The sequence below is a fragment of the Mchenga conophoros genome, linkage group LG2 (genome assembly GCF_057382185.1).
Source record: "Mchenga conophoros isolate Kocher_MC1m ecotype Shallow Benthic linkage group LG2, M_conophoros_male_GT1.1, whole genome shotgun sequence".
In the NCBI taxonomy this organism is placed as follows: Eukaryota; Metazoa; Chordata; class Actinopteri; order Cichliformes; family Cichlidae; genus Mchenga; species Mchenga conophoros.
The window spans coordinates 5,047,594-5,073,196 of record NC_140527.1 but is presented as its reverse complement, the minus strand read 5'-3'; the positions used below and the strand labels follow the sequence as shown (position 1 = coordinate 5,073,196).

At 41.2% G+C, this 25,603-nt stretch overlaps 3 protein-coding genes across 3 annotated transcripts; 2 read left to right on the top strand and 1 right to left on the bottom strand.

Annotated features, from left to right (window-relative positions):
* The first annotated feature begins 5,783 nt into the window (after positions 1–5,783).
* On the top strand, positions 5,784–9,996 carry LOC146581572 (uncharacterized). Its single transcript, XM_085249120.1, has 2 exons — positions 5,784–5,824; positions 7,810–9,996. The coding sequence occupies exons 1-2, from the start codon at positions 5,784–5,786 to the stop codon at positions 8,561–8,563; spliced, it is 795 nt and encodes a 264-aa protein (XP_085105246.1). The 3' UTR covers positions 8,564–9,996.
* Positions 8,548–14,091, bottom strand: LOC146581571 (uncharacterized). Its single transcript, XM_085283982.1, has 9 exons — positions 13,724–14,091; positions 12,365–12,577; positions 11,986–12,121; positions 11,293–11,786; positions 10,801–11,111; positions 10,514–10,689; positions 9,980–10,152; positions 9,584–9,798; positions 8,548–9,292 (listed from the first exon to the last, which is right to left on the bottom strand). The coding sequence occupies exons 1-9, from the start codon at positions 14,089–14,091 to the stop codon at positions 9,033–9,035; spliced, it is 2,346 nt and encodes a 781-aa protein (XP_085140108.1). The 3' UTR covers positions 8,548–9,032.
* Positions 14,092–17,143: 3,052 nt separating this feature from the next.
* Positions 17,144–20,482, top strand: LOC146581570 (uncharacterized). The gene is made up of 2 exons (XM_085249107.1): positions 17,144–17,168; positions 19,899–20,482. Exons 1-2 carry the CDS (start codon positions 17,144–17,146, stop codon positions 20,480–20,482), a joined length of 609 nt encoding a protein of 202 aa, XP_085105233.1.
* Positions 20,483–25,603: the final 5,121 nt, after the last annotated feature.

The following is a 25,603-nucleotide window of genomic DNA, read 5'->3' as shown; positions in this document are numbered from 1 at the left end:
GCAGGTCTGCAGTCGTGGGTGAAGAGGGAGTAGAGGAAAGGGCTCATCACACAGCCTTGTGGTACACCAGTGTTCATTGTGATGGTAGATGAGCAGCGGTTATCCAGCCGGACATGTTGGGGGCGGTTGGTCAGGAAGTCCAGTAACCATTTGCAGATGAGGGAACTGTTGCCCAGGTCTGTCAGTTTCCTGATGAGTTGTGAGGGGTGGATTGTATTGAATGCTGAACTGAAGTCTATAAACAGCATTCTGGCGTAGGTGTTGTTGTTGTCCAGGTGTGAGAGGACAGAGTGCAGTGCGATGGAGACTGCATCCTTTGTGCTCCTGTTCTGGCGGTATGCAAATTGGTGGGGGTCCAGGGTGGGGGGGAGACAGGATTTGAAGTGTGCTAGGACCAGCTGCTCTAAGCACTTAGTGATGATGGGGGTGAGTGCTACTGGGCGGTAGTCATTGAGGCAAGATGGGTTGGAGTTTTTGGGTATCGGGACGATGGAGGTGGATTTGAAGCAGGCCGGTACCACAGCGTGGGCCAAGGACAGGTTGAATATGTCTGTCAGCACTCCTGCAAGCTCCTCAGAACACGCTCTGAGAACACGCCCGGGGATGCCATTGGGACCTGCAGCCTTGTGGACATTGATCCTGCTCAGCACCGCTCCTACATCGGTGGGGGAGAGAGTCAGAGGTTGGTGGTCTGGCGTCACGTCTGCTTTGGTTGTGGTTGTGGGGTTCCCTCGCTCAAAACGAGCATAAAAGTTGTTGAGCTCGTTGAGGAAGGAGACATCAGAGGATGCGGGGGAGGGTTTGGTGGTCCTGTAGTCTGTAATGGTCTGGAGTCCTTGCCACATGCGTCGGGGGTTGGAGTTGGAGAAGTGTTCTTCTACCTTCTTTTTGTAATGGTGTTTGGCTTTTTTGATGCCCTTCTTTAGATTAGCCCTGGCTGTACTGTAGGCGTGTGCATCTCCTGACCTAAAGGCGGTGTTGCGGGCCTTCAGGAGGAGACGAACATCCCGGTTCATCCAAGGCTTCTGGTTGGGGTACATGGTGATCCGTTTCTGGGTGGTGACACTGTCTGTGGTTTCAGAGATGTAATCCAGTACAGATGAGGCGTACTGGTCCAGGTCTGTGTGGGTGAACATATTCCAGTCTGTGTTTTTAAATCTGTCCTGGAGCACTGCGTCTGTCCCCTCTGGCCACACTTTAATTGTCCTCACAGCAGGTTTCACACGTTGGATGAGTGGTGAATACCTAGGTGTAAGGAACAGGGAGAGATGGTCCGATTGTCCAATGTGGGGGAGGGGTGTGGCTTTGTAGGCTCCAGCCAGGTTGGAATACACATGGTCTAAAGTCTTGTCTCCTCTGGTGTGGCAGGAGACATGTTGGTGGAATCTGGGGAGGACTGTCTTTAAGTTGGTGTGGTTGAAGTCGCCAGCAACAATAAAAGCAGCCTCGGGGTGTTTATTCTGGTGTTTGTTAATGGCTGCAGAAAGTTCTTTCATGGCCAACCTAGCATTAGCGTCGGGGGGTATATACATGGCAGTGAGTATGATCGAAGTGAGTTCTCTGGGGAGATAATAAGGTCTGCATTTGACCATTAAAAACTCCGCATTAGGTGAGCAGTGACTCTCAGTAGTAGTGGAGTTCATGCACCAAGCATTGTTAATATAAATGCACAAACCTCCACCTCTGGTCTTGCCGGAGTCATCTGCTAGCCTGTCGGCTCGGTGTGTGTGGCGTCCTGCTAACTCGATAGCATTGTCCGGGCAGCTGTTGTTCAACCATGTTTCGGTGAAAAACATGACATTTGAGTCCATAATCCATAGTCTGTTGTTAGTGATGGAGAGCCGTATCTCATCCATTTTGTTTGCCAGAGAACGGACATTGGCGAGGAAAATACTGGGTAAAGGCAGCCGGTGTGGTGTTAGCTTTAGCTTAGCCCGTAGCCCTCCGCGCCTACCTCGCCTTTGTTTACGATCTCGGCGCCGTCTGCGTGCACTTCCGCCCGGCCGGGTAGAGTGGGCAGCCTCCGGTGTTCTGGAGATCTCTGGGATGAGTCGGAGATCGGCGATAAAACTGTTGGAGTTATGAGTCCAGATGTCCAGAAGCTCTTGTCTGCTGTAGGTCAGGAACGCACAGCAATTCTGGACGAATAATCTGGTTAAAAGTAGATAAAAAAAACCGCTAAATAGCAGATTCTGGAGAGACACTGAGCCTCGCGTTGTTCACGCGCCGCCATCTTGGAATTTAATTAGCATGACCAATTATGCAAATTAAGCAATGACGTCATTTAGCGACTTCCAGCGACTTTTAGGACAACCAATAGCGATTTTCCTTACTGAGGAGTTGGCAACACTGGCAGTGAAGTGTTAACTAGCTCCACACTTCTTTATGTTGGTACATAAAACCACATAAAAAGTTGTTAAATATATTTTTGGTCTTTCAGTACAAGTGTCAAGAGCAGAAACCTCTAGAATTGGGCCACACTAAATCAAACCAAATAAATCTCCCAACAATAAGCATAATATATATATATCTAAATATAGTATTGTGTTGAATTAACCCATTAACATTGGAGCAGATATTTGAGATCTTGGCAGGGGAAAAATATATATTGTCGTTATTTAGTAACATTAAAATACTTTAAAACATTTAATTTGCAGTTTCTTTTAAGTAAGATTTTACTGACATTCAATAATTCTTTATAAACACCACATCTAATATAAAGAAACGATAACATTTGGTAAGTGCAAGAATAGTATTTGCAAAAAAACAAATAGATAATAAATAAACTGGGCCAACATGACATACCAACAGGATACTGTAAGTTTCCTTGGGCCATTTTTAAGTAGAGATCTGTAGTCCAAATTGTTCCCGATTCACCCAAAAAAAGGAACTGCATCTGCTGAACACCTGCATGAACTGACATTTTTAATTCTTTATAACAGGAAAAGCACAGGAGTACCTAACATTAATAATGGCCCTGTGCCATGTGTGTGTCCCACCAAGCCTGCTGAATAACCAAGGCCTTTCAACCAGCATAGCTGAATGGATTGCAGACATTTTAATGTTAATAGCTACACCTGTATTTTTCCAGCTATAACATGTCAAAATATCTACCGTATTTCCCGGACTACAAAGCGCACCTGAATATTAGCCGCACAAGCTAAAATCAGGGGGAAATCCTGTTTTGTACATACATTAGCCGCACCTGACCAAAAGCCGCAGGTGTTTCAATGTTGACTTATCATATGTAAGAGAATATGCACAAAGGGAATTGTCAGGAAAGAGATGGCTGTTTGGAGACACACCCCTTTTATTAATATTTTGAAAAACAAGTTATGGGTACATATTTGCACAGCTTTTTAGGTATATGTAAAAGTAGCGGTAATTACAAGTATGAAACATGTACTGTGCTTCATAAATGAGTAACAAATGTAGTACATAACAATAACCTACAGCACACCAGAAAAATAGATTCAGACTACCTTTTAGGCTCAGGTGCAGTGACACGGCTTTAACAAGAAGAAAAGTCAGTCATTCACCACCATCTTTCTCTTCTTCCTGCGCACTGAAACCACCAAAGTCCTCTTCTCCCTTCTCCAGTGTCGGAGACGAACAGGCTCAGGATCGCTTCGTCATCCACTCTCAGCTTCTTTCCTTCGTTGTCACTTTCAAAACCAAACAAATCCTCATTGTCAGTGTCAGAGTCGAACACCCTCTGAAGGGCCGTGGTGTCCTCTCCATCATGCAGCAGTCCAGCCCTTCGAAATCCGTTGGTGATCATGGATGTTTTCACACTTTTCCACGCTGTCAGATTCCACCGGTGGAGTTGAGCATGACTTGCTTTTCGCAAGTTTATTGCCGCTCGTCATCCACGACTCCCGCTGAAGGTGTAGCGCTACTTGTACGGCACTATGTTGCCTGGCAGATGGACATGTGACCACTCTTGAACCCCGATACTGTGTGTCTGATCACATGCCCTTCCGCCAGGCAACGTAGTGCCGTACAACAGCGGAACAAACAAAACAAATCGTCTTACGATATGACAAAAATCATGGATAATCCATAGAAAAGCCGCACCTGACTAAAAGCCGCAGGGTTCAAAGCTTGTGCAAAAAGTAGCGGCTTATAGCCCGACAATTACGGTACTGTGAAAATGGCCTATTGTGTAAAGACTGCAATTACTTCACTGCACTGTTCCAGTCATCTCAGTAGAGCTTCATACCCTGTGAGAGTCGGTCCAAGAGCAGCAGCATCTAACATTAGACTTTGTATTTCTATTTGCAATATACTATGCACATGCATTTTTTTCTCATTTGAGAAAAAAAAAACAAACGTCTATTAGGACTTCAGCTGACAATATAATGGCTCATAGCACATCAGTAAATACACTATTCTGAACATTCTTCTTTCTTTCTTCGCTCTCTCTCATTCTTCTATCTATACTGCATTTCACTTTTTTATTCTAATAAGCTTATTAACATATAGTATTGTTATTTTTAAAGCCGAGAAAAACTCACACTTTCAAATCTGCTATAAACAGGTGTTTTTCTACACTTTCAATTCCAGGTGCAACTGCACACAAAATCTCATGATGGCATGTTATCAGCCAAGGGCAAAATGCCAACCTTCTCACACTCTGCCTGTCTCAGAGACAAGCTGTGGAATTGTTGAGGTGCACCAGAGTGGAGGCCAATATCACACAGCCACGACGAGAGAGAAAATGCCTCCTGACATACCTGGCTATTCAAGTATTTCCTGTCCCATATCCTAAACATCTGAAATCTAAAAACACACTTTCCAGCTGAATGAATGAAGCTTGCAGAGGGGATACTGATCACAGCAGGAAAAAAAAAGTGAAAAGACAATGAAGCTTTGTGTTAAAAATTGTGTTAGTTAATCACTGAAGTGTGTTTTCCCATGTACTTTCATAATGTTTGTGTGTCATACTTTCATTTCAGTTGCTAGATTGGGAACCTGAGCATTTTACAAAGTTTGAAAAACAGATGTCTCATTAGTAAAATCTTGCACAATTCAAGATTCATTCAAGATTGCTAGACTCATTCCACATCTCATGAGAAGCAATTTTATGAACAACTACCCAGCCAAAATTTAATAGCCTACATTATCTGACAAATGATGCAGTAGTAAATGTGCGTGTATGTGTCTCTACATTTCTGGAGATTTATCTTGATTACTATAATAACTACATCCATTACGTTCATTGCTAAGTATTCAGTAATAAACAACATTTTATTTTTATTGACCTGAGCTTCTATTTTATTCTATTGACCTGATTCTGTAAGGGAAAAATATCTGTAATTATTAGATATTATCTTTCAAGAATATGTATGTCTTGGAAAATGTCTTTGTTTACATCAAAGTGATGTAATGACAGACTCTCTTCATCACTAGCAATTAAAAGGATTTGATTTCATACAATAACAGTGCACAATTATTTCTGGTGAATAATGACTGTAAATCATTTAAAAATATAAAAACAATGTTTCCCAGAATTTTCACAAATTTCAAACATACTTTTCTATTTTGGTTTTACGGAAAAATCAGGTGAAAAATCTATTTAATGAATTTTTGAATAAGACTGTAACATCACAGGACAATTGAAGCCCTGTGAATACTTTCTGGATGCACTGAATATATAGTAAGAATCACCAGAATTGTAGCCAGATTATTGGAATCAGCAGAATGAGAGATCCATAGAGATCTATAGAAATGACTCCTATGCAAAGATATCATCTTGCTCATCGTTTTCATCTGCTCTCATCATGACAAACCTGGCTGGTGTTGAGTGGCTGAGCACGTTCCAGTAAGTAAGGGCAATCTAAGACACTGGGGCCAGGACTGATTTTAGCTCACACTTGTAGTCCAGTAATTCTGCATCATCTTTCCTGTAGCTAATCTCTTTGTCACCTTTAATGCTGAAGCGGCCAGATTTTTCCATATTCTGCATGGCTGGTAACTCAATTATATGAGGTGCCGTAAGGGACATTATTACTGAAACGCTCTCACACACACTACTGAAATGCTCTCACACACACTACTGAAACGCTCTCACACACACTACTGAAATGCTCTCACACACACTACTGAAACGCTCTCACACACACTACTGAAACGCTCTCACACACACTACTGAAATTTTACCTCTCACACACACTACTGAAACGCTCTCACACACACTACTGAAACACTCTCACACACACTACTGAATCGCTCTCACACACACTACTGAAACGCTCTCACACACACTAATGAAAACCAAGAGGATTTCAATTGAACAGGAAGGCATTTTAGCTGCACAGGAAGGTGAGGAAAAACAAATAACACATTAATGCACAGCTAACACCGCGGTGACGTCTACAACAGTCTGTTAGAGGTATAATTGAAAAATATTTTGCCTTCATCAGTGACTATCCAAACATTGTTGTAGGGAAGCAGCCTATTGCAACAAGTCGGGGCATCCTGGCTATGCTAGCTGCCCGTATAATCTGGAAAGACTGTATCTGACAGTACCTCATCTACAATGAAATTACATCAGATCCTTGTCATTTTTTACATACTTTCTTTGTTTTTTGAGGTGAGAACCAATGAAGAAGATGTTGAAAGATTTTTTTACTTGTGCTCTGCAATGTATTGGGGCGCTCCAAAATGAAAATTCGGACAATATCAGACAAGAGCGGCTTTATAGAGAGCTAGATGATCATACACGAACTCTATCAGAATTTCTTGCTGCTGTATCTCGATATGATCCCAATAATAGGGTTGCCACCAACCTACTACAATCCTTGTATAGATGCTTTTGCAGCTTGCTACATGAATATGATGCTAGACAGAGATCTGCTTATGTGACCCACAGATTGTTACCCCCAACCACCTTGAGTGGTCATCCAGGTCGGCCACGATACACTATATCTGCTGAACAGATTTCTCACTTTGTTTCCATTGGTATGACATGGCAGAGAATTGCATCATGCTTTGGAATAAGTCGAAGAACCCTGTACAGACACAGACAAACTTTGGGAGTTGAGCCATTAAGCTATGTGGATATTTCAAATCAAGAACTGAATGGCCTTGTGACGGATATCCTACAGAACACTCCAAATGCAGGGGAAGTATACATTCTTGGAAGTCTGAGATCTCGTGGCTTAAGAGTTCAACGTTGGAGGGTCAGACAAAGTCTACAGGAAGTGGATCCTATTGGACGTGCATTTAGACGTCGTCATGCGATAAGGCGAAGGATCTATAGTGTTCAGGCCCCCAACCACTTATGGTAAGTTCACTGGTTTGAAACAAATGATCAGGCCTTGTGTTTAAAAGTATTAACACAATACATCAAAATTAATGGTCCTTCATTCAAAACATTACTGAAGTTAATCTATATGATCAGCATAAGATAATAATAATAAAAAAATAACAATAACCAAAAAAACTGAAATTGATATAAGTATGTTAAATATTTGGGGGATTCATAGTACATCAATTTAGATGTTGTCTAATGTATATACTGTTGAGTTGTTTAATCCTTTATTTTACATCACAATTTTAATCTCTAACATCAATTGTGCCAGGTAAACGTAGTGTGGAAAAAGACATTTTATGCCACTGTGTGTATGTGTGTGCACGTGTGTGTGTGTGTGTGTGTGTGTGTGAGAGACAGAGGTGTGCTGTTGTTGAAGTAAATGTACAAAATGAAACCTCTAGTTTTTGTTTAAGTACAGGGTCAGGAATTCACTACTAAATAATATGAACAAACATGTGGAACTGTAGTAATGCTTTCTGATCTCTCAACAGGCATTTTGACGGCAACCACAAATTGATTAGATGGCGCTTGGTCCTGCATGGCTGTGTTGATGGCTTCAGCCGAACTATCATATACTTACGTTGCTTATCCAATAACAGAGCCTCAAGTGTCTTGTCATTATTTTTGGAAGGAATACAAAACTTTGGTTTGCCCTTAAGGGTCAGGTGTGATCATGGTATGGAAAATATACAGGTTGCTCGTTTTATGTTACAGAGAAGAGGAGTAGGCAGTGTTATTACAGGTGTTTCAGTACATAACCAAAGAATTGAAAGACTGTGGGCAGAACTCAACAGAGTTGTATCAAGACACTTTATAAATATCTTTAACTTTATGGAAGAACAGGGTATGTTGGATTCACTGAATGAGCTACATCTTTTTTGTCTGCATTATGTTTATTTGCCAAGGATTGAAAGAGCATTAACAGAATTTGTCAATCAGTGGAACAACCATGGTCTCTCTACACAAGGAGGACAGACCCCTCTTCAGCTGTGGCATACAGGTGTCACAAACAATGTGGGAATCCTGTCGTTTATAAATGACATTTTTCATGTTGATAACTATTATGGCGTTGATGAAGAAGGGCCATTACCAGAACTTCAAACAAACAATAATGTCAATATTCCAGCTATTGACATCAACATAAATGAGACTGCAATGAACATAATTCAACAAGTGAATCCATTAGAAAATGATGGAAATCATGGAATAGATGTGTTTTCTTCACTTTTACACCTTCTACATTAAATAAAATATTTTGCAAAAAATAAAAAAAAGATATATAAAAAAAACATTTCAGAAAACATATGTGATCGAAACTAACATATTGAAACCATTTTCTTTAAAATGATAAAATGACAGCTCTGTTGTCAAACAGAAACTGACACAGGCAGAAGAATAAACAGACACAAAGACAACCAAATCAAAAACCGATGGACATACACATGAAATGAGTAAAGTGACACAAATTTTGTATATTCAAACTCAACAATCTAAATTAACTTCTGACGTGCTGTTAAACAATTGGTATCTACCTGTATGAATCCTGAAGAACAATCACTTCTTGTCAAATTGATGTCTTAAAACATCAATTTGACTGAAGCAGGTAAATTTGGAAATATTAAAACCTTAACAAGTTAATACTCAATACTCACTTTGAATCAAAAGAGAGACCAATACAAAAGAGAAACACGCAAACTCCTCCAGCATAATGTGTTCATACCCTGCCAAAGCCGTAAGTGTTACCTAATGCAAAATCAAACTTCTCCTTGAACAGCTGGTATGAAACATGCAGTGGCAGCCTAATGCAGTTAACACACGTGTTGGCAAGAGGGAAAATTGGTGTAGAAGAGAAGTCATCGTCTCCTCTATGAATGAACTCAATCGAGGGTGCTGGGGAAAAGCCAATAGGTGGCACCGCAGTTGCTCCAGTTGCAAAGGCCAATATCTTCTGTAATTTGGAAGGTCCTTCTTCTTCTGCATAAAACAGAGAAGGAAAAAAGTGTTAAAAGGTTATTTCATTTGGCCAACATAAATTGTCAGTGAGTACAAATCTAAAGCAAGAATCTTAATGACTGTTATTGCAATGACTATAGAGCATGCTTTTCATCTTTCAATAGTCTCAAAGAACTATGTAAAAATGTTACTACAACCAAGAGGGTAATGTGGTGTTATTGTTATATGAGTATGTTATTTAAAATAAAGATTTCAGAAATGCTAACCTATAAATCGTTACATCTATTTATTGTGCACTAAAGTGACAATTACCTTCTGCATCTTGGAGATAGTCTCTCCAGAAGGTAACAACTGTCTCCTCAGCAGCTCTTCTGTTGCTTCCTTCTGGAGATAGATGAATGTTGAAAAGATCATCCACCTGGTCAGCAGTCAGCATATGTGGCTCATAGCAGAACAGAGGGCGAAAACTGTCTGGATGCCTCCTCATTTTCTCGAGAACCCCAAGAGTTTTCAGACCTTCACAAAATCTGGATAAACAGCACAAAGAAATTTTATTCAATAATTCTGCAATTTCATGCTTCTAAGTTAATTGTATATTATCAATTTGGCACAATCAGTTATACTAGGTTATTAACTGGCCATTTTGATTAATAGGTAAGATTTTTATCACATTTTAATTAATCTGAAAAACACAGAATACCAAAATACCTTTGAAATGGACCTTGAACCCTGTGGATGACCTGAAACATGACAATATCATGTACCAGCAGATCCCTGTCTCTTAGTGAACGCATAGGCCTCAGGCATCCTGCATTGGCCAAGTAATCAAGCAGAGGTTCTTTTGACTTTTCAAGGTCCTCAAGGGTTGTACTTTGAGATATCTAGCATCACAAAGAGCAGAGGAAGGGCTTGTTATGGAAGTTACTCAGTAGTCTTATAACCTATTAGAAGGAACCCAGCCACCAGTGGTCTACACAATCACAATATGCCCGCGCGTACATTGGAAGTCAAATGACTACACATATTTTTTTAATATGTTTACAATGTGCTTAAAAAATGATAAAATATACTCTTTCGTCTACCCTTATCTACTGAATCTTAGTTTAATATAGCAGCAAAATATAAAAACTTGGCATTCAGCAATGGCCAGACTGATCCGGATAAACATTCCCTACAAAAGAAAACTGGAACACAAACTATTTTCAATTCACTATAAGATTTATAAAATAAACATATAGAGACCTTTCGGACTTTTTCAAAGAGTTCCAGGTCAGCTATGTCTTCCAGGGCTGGATTTGCTGAATTTCCAACCAGAAGGGAAAATACTGTTGGTGACAGAAAGTTAGGTGGTGGACCACCATGTACCAAGCTCACTGCAATGGCTCTCCCAGAGATGTAGTACCAGTCCCCTCTGAGAGCTGCAAAGCAACAGAATAAAAGGAAAAGCAAAATTGTCAGTAATGTTGCCTGTAAAAATAAATATCAGTTAAACAGTTCCCACTATTAATCTTAGAAAAATAGGTAATTACCAGTACTGTCAAGAGCCAAGTTCTTGCAGTTTTCTTTCCCCTCAAACATGGCTGACCTGGCAATGGTGTCCATCAATAGTCTCAAGAATTCCCTCCTTGGCCCACCTAAATCAACCCCTTCCTCATTTTTCCCCATATCATCTGAGAATTTCACACAGATCATCAAGTTGGGATCATAAGATAGCCTTTGAAAACCACGCAAGGCTCCCTCCCACACAGCAGAGCGATTTATATTAAATTTGCACTGCTGTTTTGTGCTAATTTTGCTTGATAGTTCCAGCAGTATCTCTTGAACAGGGACTTTTTCTACACTAAAAAAAGAAAATAAAACAGAAAATAAAATATATCAGCCATGTAGTCATGTTACAGAATTTGAGAATATGTGTCACACTGATCATAGAGAGTTAAAGCTTTAAAGGTTTATATTGATTTGACAATTCTGGAAAGCCCAAATTATGTCTCAAACTCAAATTCTGTATGTTTGTTACTCACATCTGATTCTCCAAGCTCGCAATTATAGCTTGATTTAAATCCTCATCATCTGAAGAATCGCCAGAAAGCGATGCCACGAGAGTTAAATATGAAGAATAATCTTCATCATTAACGCTCATGGCAGGGATGTCTTCACTTCTTGCATTGAAATCTCTGCTGTGACTGCTTGTGCTAGGTTTGTCATCACTTCTTGCCATGTAGCCTTCATCACAAATGCTGTTCTCATCACTTCCTTGCTTTGCTCGTTGCCTTTTACCAACACTCCTTCGAATACAGTTGGTCCCAGTATCATCTTCTTCATCACTGCTAGTGGCAGGGTTATCACCTTTAACATGACTTCTTAACCTTGTAGTGACTTGGCTGCTCATGTCTTGTTGGATTTTTGAACTATCAACTTCAAAACAATCATTGTCACTGTCCTTATCAGTTGCACAACTGCTTAATGCTGATTTGGAGCTGATGTGGGAAGGATCTTTGTCTTCATCTGATTCACTCTTCAACAGAAAAAGACCAAAAACATATATCAAAAGCAAGTAATTATAGCTTATCTTAAAAAGATTAAAATAAGAAATATCCATATTGATTGCTCCCAAACACTTGTTTTAAATAAATATATTCTATTTTGTTAGAAGCCCAATTGTTGACATGTTTTTTCCCAAATCATGATTACTTTTCATTCTTTTAGTAACTTACTAAAAGTGTCCTTGATGGCCTTACATAGAGGGCTTTGGTTTTAAAAACCTTTAGGATCAGCATCCCATTCAGCTCCTGACCAACTTGGAGCTTTGGAGACACCAGCTTATTGCCACAAGCCATTAGAAACTCGAGGCTACAAAAAATAAATAGGGACAACAGCAATTGCTAATTAGTTAAATATTTTAAGTATTAGTTAAATATTTTATTATATATTGTTCTGTTTGTGTGTATGCTTTTATGACTTAAATTCTACTGGTATAGTCATATGTTTTTATAATGATGAATGATATTTTAAACTTCTTTACTTTGGTATATTATCTTTAAGTACAAGTCATTACATGAATACACACAGTAACAATAAACAATAGTATTTTACCTGACATCCTCTGGAAGGCGTTCACCAAAGCTTTCCTTGAGGTGTTTCACGACAGTTTGGTTGTCCCAGGTCTTCTGGAATTCAAAAGCACTGAGGATGTGCCCATGTTTGTGTAACCATAATTTCGAACCTTGTTTGCACACTACTCCCCATGATGGAGTTGGAAGTAGTATAACATCTTTGTTGAAATGGTCATGCTGCTGGGCCATAGCTCTGAAATATAAATATTAGATACCATAAACAACAGCAAGTGATAACTAATAATACTGAGATGCAGACAGCAGAACACTATCCAAACCCCTACACAGAATGCTTTCATAGACAAAATTGTTGTAGTTAGGCAAACATAAGGGTTAATTTTATATACTTTTTTTTATACTTTTCCGAGAATACGTGCTTCTTTTGTGGTTCGGACTCCTTCTGACATTTCTTTGGAGGTGGAGGAAAACCAAAGTAATTGCTTAAAGGAGCTTCTTCGACATCTTTAAGAGTTCTAAACAAATGTCTGTCCTCCTCCAGAAAATCCTATGTACGCAAAAACGCGTTGCAACTTCTTATCTTGTGTGTGTCTTTTGTTTTGACAGCGAATGCGCACCTGCGGACCACTTATGTGCAGCCCTGGTTATTTAGCTCGTCATTGCAGCCACAGAAATTATTTTGTCCATGAAACCATAAAGCTGCACTTTCTTTTTGCCTTATAGTCTGATTTGTCATAACTTTTCCGTTTTGTGGTAAGTTTTTCTTTGGCTGTCACTTCTTCACCCTGACCTGTCTTATTTGGCTCAGCAGAACTAAAATATAAATCCTGCTGCTTTTACACACACACACACACACACACACACACACACACACATAACGCTCAGCGATTCTCTGCGCAATCAACCTCTCACATGTTTAAGCTGCGGGAGATTTCACTTGTCATGTTTGCATAGTAAGCTAACGATTGATAAGACGATGTCAGAGGAATTGGTGCGCAAATTATCATCACTCACCAGTCAGTACTGTCGCTCTCTATACACAGTTGCATAACACATAATTGCAAAGTGAAAGCAAAAAACAAGCGCAAATTCAAACGCGATTTCAATATGTCACATATTGACAGTGGCTCACCGATGCCAATGACATAATTACCCAGCTACATTTCCGAAAGAATGCAAAAGCATAGACATATATTTTTCCTTCCTACGATAGCCCGACGGGCAGGGCAGAGATAGATTTTGGTAGCCTGGAAAAATCGCTAGCCCCAGGACGTCGGGCTAGCGATTTTGCGAGCCCTGCAGTATATTATTAAATACCAGACTATTACATATGGCCCCATTTCAGGAAAGTGAATACAAACTCATTAAACTTTGTAACTACCTTTTTCTTCTGGTGCCTGATATCCAGCTGCCGAAGCATTGCCGAGTTTGATAACGTGGTGCAGGTGCACATTCTCTCCTGACTGTAGATGTCGCTGGCATGGGCAAGCTGCTACGTTGACGTGAGGGAAAGAGGGATGTTAAGTGACTATCCAGTCCGTCCACACTGGTACTTGCAACAGGTTGCTGCCCCACGACTGTGGCATTTGACAAAGTTCTGATGGTCTCTGCTGAGGATAATATACTGTTGAGTAATGCGGCTGTTTCACTTAGGCTACTAGCAGGTTGCTGAGTAGACATCTGTGTAGTGGTTTGAAGTGTACCACTTTTTCCTTCACTTTCCTGGTCTGGACACAACTTCCTGTTCATCTAAAACTCCTTCCTGTTCAACTGAAATGCCTTCCTGTTTAACTGAAACGCCTTCCTGTTTAACTGAAACGCCTTCCTGTTTAACTGAAATGCCTTCCTGTTCAACTGAAACGCCTTCCTGTTTAACTGAAATGCCTTCCTGTTCAACTGAAACGCCTTCCTGTTTAACTGAAATGCCTTCCTGTTCAACTGAAATGCCTTGGATTTTCAGTAGTGTGTGTGAGAGCGTTTCAGTAGTGTGTGTGAGAGGTAAAATTTCAGTAGTGTGTGTGAGAGCGTTTCAGTAGTGTGTGTGTGAGCATTTCAGTAGTGTGTGTGAGAGCGTTTCAGTAGTGTGTGTGAGAGCGTTTCAGTAGTGTGTGAGAGAGCATTTCAGTAGTGTGTGTGAGAGCGTTTCAGTAGTGTGTGTGAGAGGTAAAATTTCACTAGTGTGTGTGAGAGCATTTCAGTTGTGTGTGTGAGAGCGTTTTAGTAGTGTGTGTGAGAGCTAAAATTTCAGTAGTGTGTGTGAGAGCGTTTCAGTAGTGTGTGTGTGAGCATTTCAGTAGTGTGTGTGAGAGCGTTTCAGTAGTGTGTGTGAGAGCGTTTCAGTAGTGTGTGAGAGAGCATTTCAGTAGTGTGTGTGAGAGCGTTTCAGTAGTGTGTGTGAGAGGTAAAATTTCAGTAGTGTGTGTGAGAGCATTTCAGTTGTGTGTGTGAGAGCGTTTTAGTAGTGTGTGTGAGAGCTAAAATTTCAGTAGTGTGTGTGAGAGCGTTTCAGTAGTGTGTGTGAGAGCGTTTCAGTAGTGTGTGTGAGAGGTAAAATTTCACTAGTGTGTGTGAGAGCATTTCAGTTGTGTGTGTGAGAGCGTTTTAGTAGTGTGTGTGAGAGCTAAAATTTCAGTAGTGTGTGTGAGAGCGTTTCAGTAGTGTGTGTGAGAGCGTTTCAGTAGTGTGTGTGAGAGCTAAAATTTCAGTAGTGTGTGTGAGAGCGTTTCAGTAGTGTGTGTGAGAGCGTTTCAGTAGTGTGTGTGAGAGCGTTTCAGTTGTGTGTGTGAGAGCGTTTCAGTAGTGTGTGTGAGAGCATTTCAGTAGTGTGTGTGAGAGCTAAAATTTCAGTAGTGTGTGTGAGAGCGTTTCAGTAGTGTGTGTGAGAGCGTTTCAGTTGTGTGTGTGAGAGCGTTTCAGTTGTGTGTGTGAGAGCGATTCAGTAGTGTGTGTGAGAGCATTTCAGTAGTGTGTGTGAGAGCTAAAATTTCACTAGTGTGTGTGAGAGCGTTTCAGTAGTGTGTGTGAGAGCGTTTCAGTAGTGTGTGTGAGAGCGTTTCAGTAGTGTGTGTGAGAGCGTTTCAGTAGTGTGTGTGAGAGTGTTTCAGTAGTGTGTGTGAGAGCGTTTCAGTAGTGTGTGTGAGAGCGTTTCAGTAGTGTGTGTGAGAGCTAAAATTTCACTAGTGTGTGTGAGAGTGTTTCAGTAGTGTGTGTGAGAGTGTTTCAGTAGTGTGTGTGAGAGTGTTTCAGTAGTGTGTGTGAGAGCGTTTCAGTAGTGTGTGTGAGAGCGTTTCAGTAGTGTGTGTGAGAGTGTTTCAGTAGTGTGTGTGAGAGCGTTTCAGTAGTGTGTGTGAGAGCTAAAATTTCACTAGTGTGTGTGAGAGCGTTTCAGTAGTGTGTGTGAGAGCTAAAATTTCAGTAGTGTGTGTGAGAGCGTTTCAGTAGTGTGTGTGAGAGCGTTTCAGTAGTGTGTGTGAGAGCGTTTCAGTTGTGTGTGTGAGAGCGTTTCAGTAGTGTGTGTGAGAGCATTTCAGTAGTGTGTGTGAGAGCTAAAATTTCAGTAGTGTGTGTGAGAGCGTTTCAGTAGTGTGTGTGAGAGCGTTTCAGTTGTGTGTGTGAGAGCGTTTCAGTTGTGTGTGTGAGAGCGTTTCAGTAGTGTGTGTGAGAGCATTTCAGTAGTGTGTGTGAGAGCTAAAATTTCACTAGTGTGTGTGAGAGCATTTCAGTAGTGTGTGTGAGAGCGTTTCAGTAGTGTGTGTGAGAGCATTTCAGTAGTGTGTGTGAGAGCGTTTCAGTAGTGTGTGTGAGAGCGTTTCAGTAGTGTGTGAGAGCATTTCAGTAGTGTGTGTGAGAGCGTTTCAGTAGTGTGTGTGAGAGCGTTTCAGTAGTGTGTGTGAGAGTGTTTCAGTAGTGTGTGTGAGAGCGTTTCAGTAGTGTGTGTGAGAGCATTTCAGTAGTGTGTGTGAGAGCGTTTCAGTAGTGTGTGTGAGAGCGTTTCAGTAGTGTGTGTGAGAGCTAAAATTTCACTAGTGTGTGTGAGAGCATTTCAGTTGTGTGTGTGAGAGCGTTTTAGTAATAATGTCCCTTACGGCACCTCATACAATTAACTTGCTCCTTATCAATCCATGAACTCCTTCTAAATGCATTTTATCATTTAGATGAGCAAAGCACATCACAATTTGATCATTTTAATTCAATAGTTTACATGTATCAGAATGAAAAATCCCTGTGCTGTGGTTCATTCAGCTACTGTGAAGGTGCTGTTATATTACAGCTGAATTAATTCATACATATAACTACATCATCAGAAACATGCTCTTAGATATTTTGGAAGACTATCACTCCAAGCAGCATTTTTCATGCCATGTAGGAAACATCAAGTCAACATTCAAGCAAATCCTCCTTTTCTCAAGCTGGAATTTCAATGCGTCTGAATACTTTGCTACACCACAGTGAGGTATAATTGAGTCTACCTGTCAGTTCTGATGCCAGTGCATGACTATCATACAGAACCAGAATCAGAAACCATGCTGCAGTTTTCAGTTTGAGACAGGAATGTTTAAAATCACAACATGGCATCTCAACCATGAGGAGATTTACACAAAGCACCAACATGTGACTTGAGCATTGTGTTCACTCTTGAATCACAATTTCTCTATTTCTTTGGCTCTCGGAGGAGGCGGACGACTTTTTCTCCTCTCCCTTATCTTCTCTGCTTATGTCCTTGTCTAGTCTCGTGGTTTTTTTTGTATTACTTTCCCTGGAACACACTCTCATAGTCTGTTTCTAAAACCTAAAGAGAATTATGGATTTGACCAATTGGTCTCTGAATCAAATCAAATCAAATCAAATCACTTTTTATTGTCACATCACATGTGCAGGCACACTGGCACAGCACATGCGAGTGAAATTCTTGTGTGCGAGCCCCACAAGCAACAGAGATGTGCAAACACAACAACACAAACGAGCAAAATACAAGAATGGCCAACCTGAAACTAATAAATATATGTACAATATATAATAGAGTATGCATTTCTGGATGTGTATACTAAATATTTTCCTACGTGTGTGTGTGTGTGTGTGTGTGTGTGTGTGTGTGTATACACATTTTTACAAATTAAATAGTAAAAAAATAAAATAAAATAATAATAATAATAATAAAATATATAAAATATACAGAGTTGAATATGTGCAAAACAAGTGGCATTTATATACAGTGTGGAGTGCATAATGTTGAAGTTCCAGTAGTGAAGCTGAGGTGTCTATGACGTGTTCAGCAGTCTGATGGCCAGATGGAAAAAGCTGTCTCTCAGTCTGCTGGTACGGGACCGGATGCTGCAGAACCTCCTTCCTGATGGAAGCAGTCTGAACAGTTTATGGCTGGGGTGACTGGAGTCCTTGATGATCCTCCCCGCTTTCCTCAGGCACCGCTTCCTGTAGATGTCTTGGAGGGAGGGAAGCTCACCTCCAATTATCCGTTCAGAGCACCGCACTACTCGCTGGAGAGCTTTGCAGTTGTAGGCGGTGCTGTTGCCATACCAGGTGGTGATGCATCCAGTGAGGATGCTCTCAATGGCACAGCGATAGAAGGTCCTGAGGATGCGGGGGCTCATGCCGAATCTTTTCAGTCTCCTGAGAAAGAAGAGGCGCTGCTGCGCCTTCTTCACTGTTTTGTTTGTGTGTACTGACCACGTAAGATCCTCAGCCAGGTGTACGCCAAGGAACCGGAAGCTGCTCACTCTCTCCACAGCAGCGCCGTTGATGGTGATGGGGGTGTGTACTTCTCTGCACCTCCGGAAGTCCACTATCAACTCCTTTGTCTTTGCGACGTTGAGGGTGAGATGGTTGTCTTGACACCAGTGGGTCAGGGCGCTGACCTCCTCCCTGTAAGCCGTCTCATCACCGTTGGTGATAAGACCCACCACTGTAGTGTCGTCCGCAAACTTCACAATGATGTTGGAGCTGTTAGTGGCTGTGCAGTCGTAGGTGTAGAGTGAGTACAGGAGAGGGCTCAGTACACACCCCTGTGGAGCACCAGTGTTCAGTGTGATGGGGGATGAGGTGATGCTGCCCAGTCTGACCACCTGGCGTCTGTCAGACAGGAAGCTAAGGATCCAGCTGCAGAGGGAGCTGCTCAGTCCTAGATCCTGCAGTTTCCTGTCCAGCTTCGAGGGAACGATGGTATTGAATGCTGAGCTGTAATCTACAAACAGCATCCTCACATACGTGTCTCTCTTCTCCAGGTGTGACAGGGCAGTGTGTAGTGTCAGGGCTATGGCATCATCAGTGGACCTGTTGTGGCGGTATGCAAACTGTAGAGGGTCCAGTGAGTCGGGTAGTGCAGAGCAGATGAAGTCCCTGACCAGCTTCTCGAAGCATTTGCTTACGATGGGGGTCAGGGCTACAGGTCGCCAGTCGTTCAATGAGGAGATGGTGGAGGATTTGGGTACAGGGACGATGGTGGCCATTTTGAAGCAGGCTGGGACTACAGACAGAGAGAGGGAAAGGTTGAAGATGTGCGTGAACACTCCAGCCAGCTGAGCCGCGCATGACCTGAGGACGCGGCCGGGAATCCCGTCCGGACCAGTAGCTTTGCGTGCGTTCACCTTCCTGAAGCACTTCCGCACGTCCTCCTCAGACACAGTGTGCGCACTGACGTCATCCGCGGTGCGCACACTGTCCGGTCTCATGGTGTTCGCTGTGTCGAATCTAGCGTAGAATACGTTTAGATCCTCACACAGAGAGGCCGTGGTCTGCGGTGTGCTGGTTTTCCCTCTAAAGTCTGTGATCGTGTTTAGTCCCTGCCACATACTCCGAGGGTTGTCAAACTGTTGCTCCACCCTGTCCCTGTACTCACGTTTGGCTGCTTTGATCGTCTTCCGGAGTTGGTAATGTGCGTGTTTGTAGTCCGATGTGTTCGCGGAGGCAAAGGCGGTGTTCCGTGCCGCCAGTGCCGCGCGAACATCTCTGTTAATCCAGGGTTTTTGATTTGGGAAGGATTTGACTGTTCTGGATGGGACGACATCTTCCACGCATTTCCTGATAAATCCACAGACTGAGTCTGTGTATTCATCAATGTCTCTGGCGGCCACGTGAAACATTTCCCAGTCCGCGTGATCAAAACAGTCCCGCAGCGCAGACTCCGATTGGTCCGTCCAACAGTGCACCGCCCTCCGGGTTGGAGCTTCCTGTTTCAGCTTCTGCCTGTAGGCGGGCAGGAGCAGGATGGAGCAGTGATCTGATTGGCCGAATGGGGCGCGGGGGAGGGCTTTGTACGCATCCCGGAAAGAGGTGTAACAGTGGTCGAGTTGCCGGTTTCCACGTGTGTTGAAAAGGATGTGTTGATGGAGTTTTGGTGAGACTTTCTTCAGGTTTCCCTTATTAAAGTCTCCGGCTGTGATAAACGCTGCCTCTGGGTGTGCGGTTTCCTCGCTGCTGATCGCGCTGTACAGTTCCCTGAGTGCACGGTCAGTGTCGGCTTGTGGGGGAATGTAAACAGCCGTAATAATCACTGCTGTAAATTCCCTCGGTAGCCAGAATGGCCGGTGCTATTGCTATTGATGCTATTGACACCCTTTTCTCAACGAGAAGTCTGGGCTCGGGAGAGCCCGAGTGCCCTGGAGGGACTTTCCCTGCTGGATGCACAATGGATGGGTGGCAGACATGGAGGATCGTGTGCCTGGCGGGACTGTCGATCGAAGATGCTGAAGATATCTACCTATTCAGAACCATGATAACAGGGTTCTTACTGATCGGAGCTGGCTTGGCCCTGGCTTATCAGAGAATTAAGAAAGCGGAACCGGCTGTTCAAACACCCCCAAGGCTGCCCGCTGGGATTGAAACGATGGGACGAGGTGCAACTTCTCAGAATGGGCTCATTGAATGCAGCATGGTTAAGAGCTTGGAGGCGCTAACGGCTGCAGTGAAGGCTCAGAATAACACCTCTGAGCGTATATTGAATTACATCAGGGAAGAATCCACTTGGAACAACACCTCTGGGCGGAAGCTGGATTGCATCGCGGATCAGTTGGCTGCAGTCGTGAGGTCTCAGAATCTGCTCTGTGAGCAAAAGAGTGAAAAGACCACGGAATTGAAGGTAAATAACATCATGGAGAAAATCGCAGCTATCCAACGGGAGATTTAGAGACCAGTGTCAGTGTCGGAGTGTTAAAAACAGCATGAAATTCTCATGAGTTGTTTGTAAAAGAAAAATCACCATTATAATGCAGCTACCCCTTCGGCGGCAGCTGTGGGCTCAAGGCCGGAGCTGAACAAAAACTCCCTGATAACGACTGTGTTGAGTCTGTTCCTTCCCATTCCATGCAAGGCCACCTGGGTTGGCTGGTAGTCTGTTTACTTAGCCTGGCAGGGCGAAGGACACTGTCTCAGCTGAACTCTGGACACGCACACACATACATATACTGATACTGATAAGCACTCACTGACGCATCACCCTCCCTACCCCGGATCCAACGCCACCTCCAACGCTTACCTCCCCTCTGATGTGGACATCGGGTCAGTTGGAGGCGCAGTCGAAAGATTGCAGCGGTCCCAGATCAAATGTACACACTGGAACTCTTTCCCATGTTGCTGTCTGTGTTTATTGTGCTATGGTGTGTTGATATCTGTGCATTCCTGTATTATCCTTCTGTGTTACATATTTCGATGTTTTTTTTCCTCGCTACCTAGCCTGACCTGTCTCCCCAATGTGATAATTGTGTATTGTATGTACGGTCGGCAAGGTCTGTCATCTCGGTTGTGGGCAAAAGACCTGCAACTGACAAATAAAGGCTATCTCATCTCATCTCATCTCAATGAAAATATAACGATTCTATCACGTAGACATTTTGAAAGGAAAATAACCAATACTATGCTTAGTCATCTAAATATAAGTACTGGGTCACCTACACATTTCACCTACAGGAACCACTCGGCCATGGAAACCCATGCCATGAAGCTTTTGTGCTGATGTTAATATCAGAGGAGATTTAGAATAGTGCTGTTCTTGAGTCAGAAGTGTTGTCAACATTTACACAATAAATGTTTTGCACCGCAGAGCTTGGCATTCAGTCTGTAACCTTACATGGTCTGCAACTTTGTGACTGAGCTGTTGTGGATCATTTAATTTCAGCAACTGACTTGCTGCGTTGGTGGTAGTGGTGGGCGGATCGATCCAAATATCAATGGTATCGATACCAAGTCGGCATTGGTATCGGGTCAATACTAGCCTGGCGAGATCAATTCTTTACTTTAAGTTCCACCCTTGTTTGCAATGCTGCGGTTTCGGCACAGACGAAACAGTCAGGCCGCTCCTGTGTCAGCGCAGAGCAGGCACACTTTGCTCCCCCTCCCCCTTCTTATATTTAGATGTTGCGCCGTCATGTGACATGATTTAGATGCTTTGGGGGTCGTTAAGTTGTTTACATATTATTTATATTTTCACCAGTTGTTGTTTTTGTTGTTGAATTTTAATTGTAATTTTTGTATTATAGTTTCCAAACAGTACTTGTTTGTTTTAATTTGTTTACTGGTTTGAGTGGACTTTTTATTTAAGATTTAAAAAAAAAACACAATTTGATAATATTAATTTTCTATAAGCATTTTCTATTTAATTATAAATTCTGTATAATTATGTCCTGGGTTTTAACTATTTAATAATAAAAAAGGAAATAACACAACAAACACCTAAGGTCATGAAAATTAATTGAGATTTAGCAATTCAATGACGCATCCAACTTATTTATCGAAAAGTATCGGTATCAGTATCGGCGATACTGGCCCATATTTACTTGGTATCAGATCGATACTAAAATATGCTGTATCACGCACCACTAGTTGGTTGTATCCAACCAAAGTACCACATTTGAATTCAGTGAACTCTTACAATAATCCATTCTTTCACAAATGTGAAGACAGGCTGCATGGTGGCTGAATTTATACACCTCATGGAATGTGACTGAAAACACCTGAATTCAAGATTAAGAGGTTTGGCCCAATATTTGTCCATTTATTGTGTATGGAGGTTACAGTTGTATCGTTGCAAAGCTGTGTAATAGTGAGTCAGTAATGAGAGAACGATATTCACTAATAACTTTGTTTTATTTTTATAGAATCTCTGAATGCTCTGATATATTTTATAAAAACCTTACAGGTATATTGTTTTTCATTGTTGCGCATCAAAGCACAAATTTGCGCGTGTTCATTTGCTCTGCAGTAAAACATCACATTTGTGTCATCTAACATGACACTTAACAGGGAGTGGTCAGCTTTGGGCCTCCAGCCATGTGTTACTGTGGTTGCATATTTTATCCTCACTCACCTTTAGTCATTATGGAGACTCAAAATGTCACAGATTTATATCGCGCAACCCTCAAAAGCCATAGTATGGACATTATTGAAGAAAAAAAAGCATCTTACACCTTAACAGAAACACACCCATGGGTTTACTGCACACCCTTGTGATCTCTATCACAATTAGAAATCAAAGGTCTCCCTCTGTGAAAAATGTCAGTTGGGTTTGGAAAAGTTCTAGGCTTTTTTTTCCCTCTTTGGTTTGGAAAAGATAGAAAAAGGGTAAATGGAAATTATTCTTTCAAAAGGTTCTTGAGCTCTTTCTTGATCTCTGGAATGTTAATCTTGGGGTACAGTGGCACATAGTTTTCTTGTGGTTTAATTACTCGCACAGTTGCAGAGACTTAGAAACAAATATGGTGGTGAAATAAGGTTAGAGAGAGTTCCTTGAGGGGATTAACTAACTGTCCAGTTTATTTGCTTGTTGTTCAGCTTACTGTTCATTTCATCCTACATGGCTGATCTAAAATTCAAAATTCTCCCAAAATTCTGTCGTTATGGTGTGTACATACAACAGAATAGTAAAAACCATGCCTGTGAAAGCTAAACATGTCTTTGATTGTCAGTCAGTCAGTTTGCTTCCACTGACTGATGCTATGTGTAACATGAACATAAAGACTTAAGATAAACCAAAATAAATTAACATATTACATTCATAATAGTATGATATAATCATATAATCAGTGATAATAACAATCATTGTATGTTATGATGATATGACAATGACAACCTGGCCTATCAGAACAGTGATGAAGTTGAGTATAAAAAGCTATATAATCATAAAGATTAAAAAAAGGTAAAATAAAATAAAATCTTGTTTAATGTTTAAACATTGTTATCACATATTTCATTATAGGCCAGTGTGTCCTAAAAATATGATGTACATTATGTGGAGTATTTTTTTTATTCTTATGGTATTATAGGCAGACCTTAAGTGACTAGTTAACAAGATGTGGCTCCATGAAAAAGCAGTGTATCAGGGAGGGAAAAAAGAACAGAACTGTGTCTTGACAGGTGATTTGAAAGAGAGCACTGTTTGACTGGGTGTAACAAAGCCAGCATCGATAGAGCCTGGAGCTCTACGGCTGAACAATGGCTCATAGATGGTTAAAAGGTCCAAAACATAGCTGGGAGCAAGGCCTTGACAAGCACTAAAAGTTATCAATCAAATTTTTAAATCAATCAAAATGACAAGCAACCAATGCAGGAATGCCACAGAAAGAGTTATGTGGCCTTATGTTATGTAGTCTCTGGCTCTCAGATTATTCAAGTCTTGCAGCACCACTGATTTTGATGCTAGAAAATTCTAAATGTATGAGCCAGCTAAGTTATGGAAATACGCGACTAATGTAATATTAACAACGTCTATAATTTGAGATAGAATAGCAGAATCACTCAAGCAGCAAAATTTGAATGGAGTTATAGAGGTGCACCTTTTAGGACTGGTCTAAAGATGAAGAAATGGTTACATTTGTCAGGTTATCCTATTTTTACTCACACCAGCCTTTAATGCCTGTCTTGATATTTTTGAGTTTTAGACAGGCTTCTGTGCCACCAGTGTACTCTATGAGATCACTGCTTTGCTCAAGAATGTAACAGGGTTCGTTATCTTGTCACTGGCACTAGGTACCTTGGAATAAATTGCAAAACGACCCTTTGTTTTTTTTTATAAAGCAAACCTTGCATGGGCTATTGTATTCATCTTTGAATAACATCCTTTCAGTGACCTTTTGTGTGCAGCAGTTTCTCTTGTACCATTTATTTTTTTCTTATATACTCAGTGTTCCAAGGTTCTCCCTGAATCAGCATCCATACTTACAATGAAGCTTTATGAAACTGACCAACCTGATAGCCTCTTACATAATGACTAAATAAGCTTAAGTATATCAGCATTAGTCATATCATCATTTGTCTTTTTTAATCATCAGGTCTGCCTTGCACCGATTGAACACGCTTTAATTTCAAAGTTAATTGAACAGTAAACCACGACAACATTCAAGAATTATATTTTAATCATGGGATGGATTCAGTGAACTCTTAATTATTTTAAAAGAAAATACAAATTAATTTTCGGTCTAGTAAGCCATATGATAAAATGATTCTTATTATTATGGAGTTCCTATTTATTTTGCGTTTCTTCTAGGTAAGCTTCTTTATTATGAATTATCTAACTACCCATGTAATTGAAAAAGCAATGCTTCATGTAGAAGTGACTTTTAGAGCTTGACAGATATTTTATAAATTGAATTTGAAGAGAAAATTAGGTGAATACCCCCCCCCCCCCCCCCCCCCCATAAAATTCATTAAGTATGTTAATAATAGTAATATTACAAGGACAAGGTAAAAATACTTGAGAAAGTATTGATTGAAGAAGTACTTATTTCTTCATTATGCAATCTTTATCTTTTAAGTATCAGTTGTTGGGAACTCACAGTTCATTTTTTATTTTGTGTGTGTGTGTGTGTGTGTGTGTGTGTGTGTGTGTGTGTGTGTGTGAGAGAGAGAGAGAGAGAGAGGCAGAGGTTAAGGTTCGTTCAGATTATGTGTCACTTTTATGTCTATATCTGATTCTCTTATTGCTTTCACCTGTTTTTTCCCCCCATCAGTAATCAGTCTGTAATCAGGCACTTATTATTCTTTATTCCACTGCAATTTTATTGCTAAACAGAGTAGCATCACTTTATAGTTTTGGTATTAGTAAGATTTGATTTTCTGAAAGACCACTACTTTCTATTACAACAATAAAACTGAGTAGAGCCTAACTTCATGAAATATGCTGGAGTGGACTGAGATAACCTCTCTGCTCATGCTCACAGTAAACTGTAAGTTTAATGACTGAATGGCCCATAACACCTCAGGCTACAAAAATCCCCCACCCCACCCCCCACCTCTCAGTACCTATTTGTTCATTTTA

Coding starts and splice junctions, on each gene's coding strand:
- LOC146581571 (XM_085283982.1), bottom strand. CDS start 14,091: ATGAACAGGAAGTTGTGTCCAGACCAGGAAAGTGAAGGAAAAAGTGGT. Junction 12,578..13,723: donor TCAGGCACCAGAAGAAAAAG/GTAGTTACAAAG, acceptor TTTATATTTCAG/AGCTATGGCCCAGCAGCATG. Junction 10,690..10,800: donor CTTGGCTCTTGACAGTACTG/GTAATTACCTAT, acceptor GTTGCTTTGCAG/CTCTCAGAGGGGACTGGTAC.
- LOC146581570 (XM_085249107.1), top strand. CDS start 17,144: ATGGATTTGACCAATTGGTCTCTGA. Junction 17,169..19,898: donor TTTGACCAATTGGTCTCTGA/ATCAAATCAAAT, acceptor CTATTGCTATTG/ATGCTATTGACACCCTTTTC.
- LOC146581572 (XM_085249120.1), top strand. CDS start 5,784: ATGACAAACCTGGCTGGTGTTGAGTGGCTGAGCACGTTCCA. Junction 5,825..7,809: donor GAGTGGCTGAGCACGTTCCA/GTAAGTAAGGGC, acceptor ATCTCTCAACAG/GCATTTTGACGGCAACCACA.